Source organism: Triturus cristatus, chromosome 3_1, assembly GCF_964204655.1.
Source record: "Triturus cristatus chromosome 3_1, aTriCri1.1, whole genome shotgun sequence".
Taxonomy (NCBI): Eukaryota; Metazoa; Chordata; class Amphibia; order Caudata; family Salamandridae; genus Triturus; species Triturus cristatus.
This window is the reverse complement of record NC_140583.1, coordinates 291,877,973-291,888,657: the sequence shown is the minus strand read 5'-3', so window position 1 is coordinate 291,888,657 and position 10,685 is coordinate 291,877,973. Positions and strand designations below refer to the sequence as shown.

The following is a 10,685-nucleotide window of genomic DNA, read 5'->3' as shown; positions in this document are numbered from 1 at the left end:
TATGGACTGAGGACGTGATAAATAACATTGTCAGCGATCAAACGTAAGTCCATGAGAAGACATAATCAAATCTCACTGTGGGTTTGACATTTTTCTAATAGAAAATGTCCCTCTCTAAGTGGATTCATACACCTGCATGCATCCGCGGTGACACACAGCGACTGTGCTGATTTAAAATCTTTACAAGCTTGAGAACGTCAGATACATCTGTAGATAACACCCCCAAATTGAGGTTGAATAGAGTGAGAGTTGAAATTGAGATGGATTTTATCCTTATAATGTGCTGGAATGCTAATCTGAATTTGGGTTTTCTATAAAAAGATGGATGTAAATAGATTTTGTAGTTTTCTTTGTCAAAGTTTATACGATCTAAAAATATTACTGTTTTGTTCTGATCCTCGCTTTTCTTCATTCCTGCTTTTTTAAAGGTTTTCGAGGCAAATGAGGAAACAGGTAGCCTCACGCTTAACATCGTAGCATCGGGCCATTTCTTCATTTCCCAAGGACCAACATTGCTGGTAAGTTTATAGCTTGCAGTCTTGTTCTTTGGCCTTCGTTATGAGAGGGCTGTTAAAATCACGGATTTTCCCTCTCCGCCCTTGTAATTACCGGTATTGCGGGTCCTTGCATTTCAGGGGACATGAACATAACAGAACTAGACAGGTTTGGTTGAATAACGCGGCAATCAGCGTTTCCGCGTTCCCTGTCGCAAGTTTTCCCTCAGTGTTTCATGCTGTGACTTTGGCTGCTTTCAGCAGGTGAAATCTCCGTGTGAAACACCACAATTTATAACTTCACTAGGCCCGGTAACTCTTGTTACTGGCCATCGTTATTAATGGTCCACTTGTGATAAGGCCCAAGACAAACTACCAGTGCTAATACAATTATTAACCCAACTCGTCAAAACACAGATGTTGTCTGTTGTATGAGCCCTTGAGCACTGCCTGCTAGAAAATGTCACATCAACATAGAATACGCTAGTATTTACAAGTTATTTGTATATTCTTCTGTCTCTGTCCGACGATTATCGAACATACCATTTTTTTAGTATTTTGATGATTTGTTTGCATTTTATTGCCGTCAAGTTCCATCGTTATCCCGTTTATAGTGTTCAAGTAAAATTAAATACCGACCTAAAAGAACTTACTTTACATCAGGTATCTGTTAAATGGGGGATAAAATCCTTAGGTTGCCTTATGGCCTTACTGTATGACCAAAGAAATTGATGACTTGGCCTGAAAGTCATTTGAGCAGAAAAGATCATTTTTAGGTGTTGCCCACCTGACAGTACAAGGTAACTGGTTGCAAAAGACCCAATATGGGCTTACCCAAAGTTTACAGTGGGCTTACAGCTTGTCCCTTACTATTAGTTGGTTTTCTTGTCACTCATTTGCTTGCTTTAGTTTGACTTGCCTTCCCTTTTGTGTGTCACTCCCCTGGAGATGGCTATTTACCATCCTTTTGATTGGATGGCTTATATCCCTTTACTTGCTCAAAATAAGGGAACTACTTTTTTTATTTTTGTTCAGATAGCCATGAGAGTGCATCTCTTTCCTAGTTGTTTCCCTCATGTGCTGCTTGATTCCCTCTCCCAAACGCCTACTGGCCCACCTGCATTAGCTTGTTTGCGCGCTCTCTTGTGTGCTGCTTTGCCCTTCCTTCTTCCACCCAGCTTAATTTTTATTTTATCCACTCTTTGCCTCCTCCCACCTGCTCCTGCAGTGATTCGCCAACCGTCACAGGTATTTCAATTTTATGGCACGACACGGAGGCCAACATTATGCAAATTCTCTTTTATTGCCACAGCTCAGTAGTAACAATGACGAGAATATAGAACTTCAGTAACATTCCAATACAGTATAAAGTCTGTGAACATGCAGCCATCTTCCTTCTTTGTTGCTGCTGCTCACAGAGATAAGTACCCTCATTTCATTCGTTCTTACTTGTTCATGTTTTTTATGGAAATTATGGTTTCTTGTATGATTAATGCTTTTACCTTTCTATTTCTCGCATGACTGAGTCCTATTGACCCTACCATGCATTTATTTATTATCATTAGACCCTTCCTGTAGGCTTCTTTCTGTGGACCATGTCTCTTTGAGAGACCTTCTTGGTGAGGTATTACTTGTTTTTTCTCCATAACTTGTTCGTTCTTTCCACCGACTCTTGGGGCCCTTCTTGGGCCTCCGTTTATCTCTGTTTACATTTGAAATCGGACGCGAGCGATGGGCATTCCCTAGCAACGCTCTAGACCTAACCCGAGCCTGCCTTTGATCCGCGCACGTCTGCCCTCGCACACCGCACCACGCTGCCACAGTGCTCTTACCCGCTCTTCCCGTTTCCTCCTCCGAACACACCGGGAGTCATTTTTTGCGGACCACGAAGACGCCGGGAGTCCTCCTTCCCCGCCGCGATGTGCGTTTCAATCGCGCAACGCGGGGGAAAGATATTTCGAGAAAAGGCCATAGGCGACTACCACGCACATAAGAAACGTGCGTGGTTGCCATAGTTTCAGCAGACAACACTTGGCAGTTGCTGCTGTTTCTTAACCACGATCGATTTCACCTGCTGATACGCTTTTTTCACCAGCTTTTTCTCAGATTCTGACTCGCTTTTTTCACCGGCCTTAAATCGAATCCAACCAAAAAATTATCCCTTCAATTTATACCTCGATCCAAAAAATATATATATATCAATAAATTAACTAATCCCTTCTGTATCAAAAAAAAAAAAAGAAGGGAGAAGAGACAAGGTATAATTACTTAAGTAACCTCCAATATCATTATACTCAACAATGTCTCTCAATCCAGACTCCAACCTCGAAGGTAAGCTTGAGTCTATGGTCTCTAAGGCCATGGATAAGGCCATGAATTTTTCAATGAGACAATAAATAACAAATTTGAAATGCTGTTAAAAGACATGGCCCACCACTAGTACTACACATACTATGGGCACAAAAGAAGGGGCAGGTAAGGCCCCAAAAAAGAGAGCTGCACCACAACATGCCGAAAAAGGTGCTAAAAAAACCCAAAAAACGATTAAAGCAGCTCACTCACACTTTTCAGGCGGTGACCAGATGGATGCCTCGGGCATCACAATAGGGCATATATCAGACCCTGAAGCTCCTATACATGTTGATAGTGATGATGTGGCCGAAAAAGATCTTTCGTGCTCCTCAGCCTTTGATACAGACTCAGAGGAGATGGGGGATGAAACTGTGGAAAATATTGAAGAGGCAGATAAGGCCTCAGACCCAAAAATGGTTATTACTGATCCCTTCGGGAACTACATGTACGACCCTCCCTTAATTGAACATCCCCTTTCCCCTGAATGGCAACCCTCCCAACACGTGGCAAACTACATTAGCTTCTGGCTTAGAAGGGAGATTCCCAAAGAGGTGAGATCCAGACTGAGGTCTGAATGCCCCCGCCCATCTCTCCCGGACAAAATTGCAATGACCCCTGAACTTGACCCTAAGGTCGTTGCCTTCATCGCCAAAGGTGTCAAAGACCCTAGAAAGGGGATAGATAAGAGTCTTAAATCTTGCCAAGACCGACTCCTTGACACTGTTGGACCCCTAACTAAAATTTTTGACCTAGCCAAAAGTGCATATATTGATGGAACCCCCATCGACCCTAAGGAACTGCACAAATGGGTCCAACGCGCCATCTGCCTCCTCGGCAATGCCAATACTGCAATTTCGAATGAACGCAGAAAAGGTGTTCTCCTTAAGATCAACCCTAAACTTATTGAACTGGCAAACAAGGAAGGAGGAGCATCCTCTCAAGGACTCCTCTTTGGGGAAGATTTTATTCGAGATATGGATAAGTATGTTGGCGCATTCAGCTCGATTCAGAAATCACAACGTGATATCAAAAAGGTTTTCCAGACAGAATTTTTGGAAGGGCAGGGAGAATGCGGGGTCGGTTTCCCGACCGAGGACAAACCACCTCTAGACCCTTTCTGGGACGAGGATCAAGATATCAACAGTTGTCCTTTTACCAGAATCAACCTTTTTTCCCCCAAAGACAAAGAAGCAGAGGTAGACCATTTTGAGGTGAAAGAAGAGCCAGTAGAACTTTCTCAACAGGTAAGAATATTGAAAGACCATTCAGATACCCCCATAAAGGTGGGAGGGGGACTAGCCCTTTTCACTGGGAACTGGCCCTTGGTAACTCAAGACCCATGGGTTCTCGAAACCGTGAAGGGTTACAAAATAGACATTCCCTTCCAATCAAAGGCACCTCGCGAAATAATCTTCTCTCAAGAACAAAAAACCTAGTTTCTCAAGAGGTGAAGGATCTACTGGCCAAAGGGGCTATAATAGAGAGTTCAAGAGCAGGTTTTATCAGCAATATTTTCTTGGTAGAGAAAAAAAGACAAGGGACAGAGACCTGTCATAAACTTAAAAAGTCTAAATGGATGGGCATCCTACCACCATATGAAGATGGAGGGAATACACCTTCTAAGAGATGTCCTGAGAAAAGGGGACTGGCTAACACGTCTAGACTTAAAGGACGCCTATTTGACAATCCCAATTTGGCCCCCACACAGAAGGTTCCTCCAATGTACTTGGGATGGAAAACTCTGGGAATTTTGTACTGTCCCGTTCGGACTATCATCAGCCCGCTGGTGCTTCACCAAGGTTCTTCGTCCAGTAGTAGCGTGGCTAAGAGAGAGGGGCGTAAGACTAATAATTTATCTGGACGATATTCTTATCATGGCTTAGTCCAAAGCGACAGTCTCTCACCATACAAATCTTACTATTCACCTCCTGCAACATCTAGGTTTCGTCATAAATGCCAAGAAATCTTGCATTACACCAAGCAAGGAAACTCAATTCCTGGGCTTCATGGTAAATACAGTCTCCGCAGAATTGAAGTTACCAAGGGAAAAGATCAAGGAACTCCGAAAGGAACTCAGGAAGATACTTACTTTGTAAAACTTTCCTTTGAGACTCTTAGCCAGAATGCTGGGTCTCCTATCCTCAACCATTCATGCGATCTTTCCAGGCCCTTTACACTACAGGACCCTCCAGAGACTCAAAGCGAAAGCTCTGAAATTGTCTCTTTCTTACACTCAGATGACTTCCTTGGACAAAGACTCGAGGAAGGAACTATCTTGGTGGCTGAAAAATGCAGAAGCCTAGAATGGCAAAGCCATCTTTGGGGAGTTTCCAGATTTGATAATAGAATCAGATGCGAGTCTAGAAGGTTGGGGTGCCACTTGTGGCAACCTTTCAACAGGAGGTCTTTGGACACCCGAAGAGAGGGAACTTCATATCAACTGCCTGGAACTCCTAGCAGGCTCATTTGCGGTTCAGAGTTTTACCCAGAACTCAATCAAGTGCTCAATAATGTTACGCATGGACAATGTCGCTGCAGTGAGATACATCAACAAGATGGAGGGACCACATTCAAAGAGTCTTACCGAAGTAGCGAAAGTCTTCTGGGGTTATTGTCTGAACAAGGGACTGTCCGTCACAGCTGAACATATCCCCGGTTTGAACAATTGAGTAGCAGACTGGTTCTCCAGGAATTTCAGGGATTCCATCAACTGGAATATCTGAGTCTTGGGCATCTGGAACAAGGAAAGCATATCGATTGGCTTGGAATAAATGGGTTCGCTGGTGTCTTCAATGACACTACGATCCTGTTTCAACTGATTTAATACACGTGGTTAATTATCTATCTGAACTCTTCGCTTCTGGCCTAAGTTATAGAACTGTTAATGTCTATAGATCAGCAATAGCTCCAGGTCATTCCTTAGTTGATGGTGTCTCAGTTGGGCAAAGCCTTTTAACAAAAAATGATTATGAGAAGCATGCAAATTCTTAATCCTCCAACTGCAAAATATTCAGCCTTATGGGACGTTAAATTGGTATTACAACTTATTTCTTCTTGGGGAGATAACGCTAACCTCTCTCTCAAACGCATTTCTTATAAGCTTACTGTATAACTTTGCTTGGTTTCTTTGAGATGAACATCAGGTGTTAAGGCTCTAGATGTTTCTAACAGGTCGTACCAACCTGAGGGCGTTTGTTTTTATCTTAAGAAGAAAACCAAAACTATGTCTTCCTCTATTTTCTACCCTTTCTTTCCTCCTAATGAAAGTCTATGTGTCGTTAATTGTCTCAAAGAGTATGAAAAAAGGACGGTAAGTCTTAGAGGTATTGAAACTCAACTGTTGATTTCTTACAGATCTCATATTGCTAGATGGGTTAAAGAAGTGATGAGTGAAAGTGGTGTTGATGTTTCTATTTTTGGTGCGCACTCCGTAAGAGGCGCTTCTGCTTCTAAAGCTTTTATGCTAGGTGGAGGACTACAGGATATCCTTAGAGCAGCTGACTGGTCAAATGAAAACATGTTTAAGAGTTGTTATTTCAGACCAATCAATAATGTGATTGATATTTTACTTGCTTCACTTTGAACTTGCATAATGTTGGCCTCCGTGTCGTGCCATAAAATTTAGATTTTTCACAGCCTGGTGGGCAGAAATTCTGGATTTTATTAAGGACACGGAGGCCAAGATTATCCCTCCACTTTGTATCCCTCCCTAGGGATTTTATATTTTGACATGGTGTGTCTTTTTTCTTGCAGAATAAAAAGTCTTTGGATTCTTTAAGAATGGAGTTATTCATCTACGGATCGTTTAAAAATTGAGTTATTCCTTCTACATCATCTTTAAGTCATGTTTGTTCCTGAATTCATTCTTGTTCGCAGATCCTGACAAAGAAGGAAGATGGCTGCATGTTCACAGACTTTATACTGTATTGGAATGTTACTAAAGTTCTATATTCTCTTCATTGTTACTGCTGAGCTGTGGCAATAAAGGAGAATTTGCATAATCTTGGCCTCCGTGTCCTTAATTAAATCCAGATTTTCTGCCCACCAAGCTGTGAAAAATCTACATTTTGTGTGCGCTTGGTGCAGTTTTTGGGAGGTCCTGCATCTGCCATTTGCTGTTAGGGACACTGCTACATCAAAAGCGCTTTCGTGTTTCTAAGCGGCATCCACCATCTTAGATTGGCTAATTAAAAATGTTGCCCGGGTTGTTCTGTAGGTACATGCATGTGTGGTGATGCATGTGTGCGCCTACAGAATGACGCAAATTGTATAAACAATGACCACCGTGGGACTCTTTTAAACCTGAAGGAATCCTCTCTGTATGAGTCAAGGGAAACCTACAGTAAATGGGTAACTTAAGATAACCCACTGGAACATTCTCAATTTGGTCAAAAGAAACAAACAATGCGACTGGAGAGATGTCTATTGCTAAAGTATATTCTCCTCATATACAGATACAAAATATTATATACATGAATTTATAAACAAGTGCAGACAACAGTGCTTAACATGTGTATGTGAACAATAAAATATATACAAAAAAGGCACTAGCAATCATCATTGGTTCATCTATTGAATTTCACAAATCTGTATATGGATGCAACTTCTGATAAAACGGATCAACAATAATCACAGAACCAAAGGAGATATGTCGATGTTTTGACCTTATGAATGAAAAAGGTGCCTTAAGGACTAGTCGTCTGGCTCAATATCTGTGTATAGTGGAAGACAAACCTACCAGTCACAAGTATGCATCAGGCGACACTATATGTAGTGTGTAATGTCTCATGTATGAGTAGTATAACGACTCTCCAATCTAAACCAGAGGACTGTCTGTGCTCCAAACTCAATCAATCAGTATAATGACTGCACAACCGTCATATCATGTAGTCAATTCAATGGCTGATATATACGCAGGAGTGATGATTCCCTTCCAGGGATGGATGGTCGCAACTGAATGTGGGACGTATTTTTAAAAAGGACCTATCAGGACACCCGATTTCTGTAACAATCAATATGTATAGCTATTTCAAATCCAGACACGCTGTTAAAGTCCAATCATACCGTGTCAGCCACCGCTACGAACCCATATGGACTGAAGTGGGACGGCAACCAATTCTGTATCGTAACCATACACCCTCCTAGCTCGGTGACTAATGCTGCAGACAATTATCCTTGTATTTCGGTCATAGCTGGTGACTGTCCAACCGAGTAACATGCAAGTGGCACTTTATATTGTGCATAATTACACAATGCCACATAGCCAAATAGTTCATGCTGTGCTGACAGGTAAGAATACTCAAGTCCGTGGCACTCAATGAGGGGCCTAGCCCTATTAATGTGCTGTATCCAATGAAGATATCAAGACAGTCCAGCTGCTAGAAGAGAACTTTCTACGCTGTGCATATTCATGTACTCAGATAATGCTGCGTGGTGACACAATAGGCATCCCATAGGTAAACCTACTACATTAGTGAGTAAAAGTCCGCAAACGTATGACAAAGCATACCTACTGAATCACAATTGGAAGTCAGTGCGTCTTAATGCGCCTTCGAGTCTCAATCCTCGAATGTGGCACTACAAATCAGAAACACAAAGTCATTTCAATATTAACCCCTTGTGTGCCACACCCTTTCCCCGCCCTGTGCCGGGCGTTCCATTAGCGGGCGGGGTTCATGACGAGCTGGACTCGTCATGGGCACAGCGCAACCGCGGCCCATGACGAGTCCAGCTCGTCATGGGCACAGAAGGGGTTAAGACTACTTAGTGTCCAGATTGCACTTGTATACCAATGTTACTAGATAACAAGGCGCAAAAAAAAAAGTCGCAAAACAAGGCTAACATACTTACTGCAAGTGCGCTTCCGTCCAACAACCACCCGTCCACTAAACCGGTCTCCTCTTGCATGCTAAGGGAGGCCAGCAGAAGCCGGTCGTTATCTGTTGTCTGTCACTGATGAACTAGACCGCCAACCCATGCCACCATGTTGGGCCTGAACCACCATGGGTGCGTACACCATGTAATCTATCCACATACACCTGTGTCAATACCATGTTAACGTTGGTAAAACTATGCTCTGATGACGCGCTTAACAAAACTAACAATGTATAATAATATAGGCCTTTGTGTCCTCAAGGTCCACACTTATGGGAGTATAGTCTGAGAACTATATAATTGATAGTGTATGTCACTGAAATGTGTCTCTACAGTTGGTAGACCGAAGGAGGTTGCATTAGTACAGACCCCACTCTGTAGCATCCTCTAGAAACTTTGTATTATGTGCCTATGTGTCATCTATAACAATGCTCTATCACACGTATGCATCAATCAATCAATCAATCAATCAGGGGTTATTAAGCACGCTACTCACACGTGAGGGTCTCAAGGTGCTGTAACAACCTCTAGAAACGTTGTGTTGAGTGCCTGTGTGTCATCCATAACAATGCTCTATCACACGTATGCATCAATCAATCAATCAATCAGGGGTTATTAAGCGCACTACTCACACGTGAGGGTCTCAAGGCGCTGAGGGGGGGTTCGCAGATCCGTTAGTCGAAGAGCCAGGTCTTGAGAGCCTTCCTGAAGGTGTTCAGGGAGGGGGCGAGTCTGATATCTGCCGGGAGCTCATTCCAGGTTGTGGCCACAATGTGAGAGAAGGATCTTTCACCTGCTCTGGCTTTGCGGATGTGCGGAGTTTCGGCCAGTGCGAGGTTGGAAGATCGGAGGTTTCTTTTGGGTACGTGGAAGTTGATTCTGTCGTTGAGGTATTTGGGTCCGTTGTTGAGTAGGCATTTGTAGGCGTGGGTGAGGATTTTGAAGGTGACTCTCTTCTCCAAGGGGAGCCAGTGGAGTCTTCGTAGGTGTTGGCTGATGTGTTTGTGCCGGGGGATGCCTGAGGACGAGTCAAGCAGCGGTATTCTGTATGGTCTGGAGTTTTCGAAGTAGGGACTTGTTTATGCCGCCGTATAGTGCATTTTCATAGTCCAGTCTTCTGGTGATGAGTGCGTGGGTAACTGTCTTCCTTGACTCTGAGGGGACCCATTTGAAGGTCTTGCGGAGGTTGTTGAAGTAGCTGAAGGTGACGGCTTTGATCTGTCGGTTCATAGTGAGGGATAAGTCGAGTACGATGCTGAGGTTTTTGCCGTGGTTCGCGGGGGTCAGTGGGCTTCTGCGGGCGGGCGGCCACTAGATGTTGTCCCATGCTGAAGGGGTGGTACCGAGGACGAGGACTTCTATCTTCTTAGCGTTGAGCTTTAGGCAGCTGTTGGTCATCCAGACTGCGACCTCCTGCATTCCTTTCTGGAAGTCTGGCGGTGGCGGGGTATTTGGTGAAGGAGAGGATGAGCTGGGTGTCGTCAGCATAGGAGACGATGTTGAGGCCATGTTGTCGGACTACATTACAACCAGAACCCTCATGTCCTCATCAGCCAACCTGCTCAAACCTCCCAGTTTTAGATGCAAAACAAAGGGAGGAAAAACACTGGCTGTATTAGGTACCAGAGCCTGGAACCTATTGCCAATGCATCTGAGAACGTTAAAATCTGGAACACGATATAGGAAAGCACTAAAGATCTGGATTTTCGGATCTTCAGATTAACTCTGTCTCTCTCTCATTTAAGAACATCAGAGTTTCCTCTTACCGCCATGCCAGCGCCAGGATACTCCTTTCGGAGTGGCAGTCAGTCCTTTATAAATATCGCTTTTCATTTCATTTCATTTCAGGGTCGGGCTAGGTGATGATCCCTGTGGCACTCGGCAGGTGATTTCCGTGGGATCGGAGAGGAAGGGCGGCAGTCTGATTCTTTGGCTTCTTCCGGTGAGGAATGATCGGATCCAGTC

At 43.6% G+C, this 10,685-nt stretch overlaps 1 protein-coding gene across 1 annotated transcript in view; it reads left to right on the top strand.

The window, feature by feature from the left end:
* The first annotated feature begins 321 nt into the window (after positions 1-321).
* The window catches only part of REC114 (REC114 meiotic recombination protein), a 683,893-nt gene continuing 673,529 nt past the window's right edge, over positions 322-10,685 (top strand). The window contains exons 1-2 of the mRNA XM_085646137.1: positions 322-327; positions 429-518. Coding sequence (XP_085502263.1) covers positions 322-327; positions 429-518 — 96 coding nt within the window. The remainder of the gene's footprint in view (positions 328-428; positions 519-10,685) is intronic.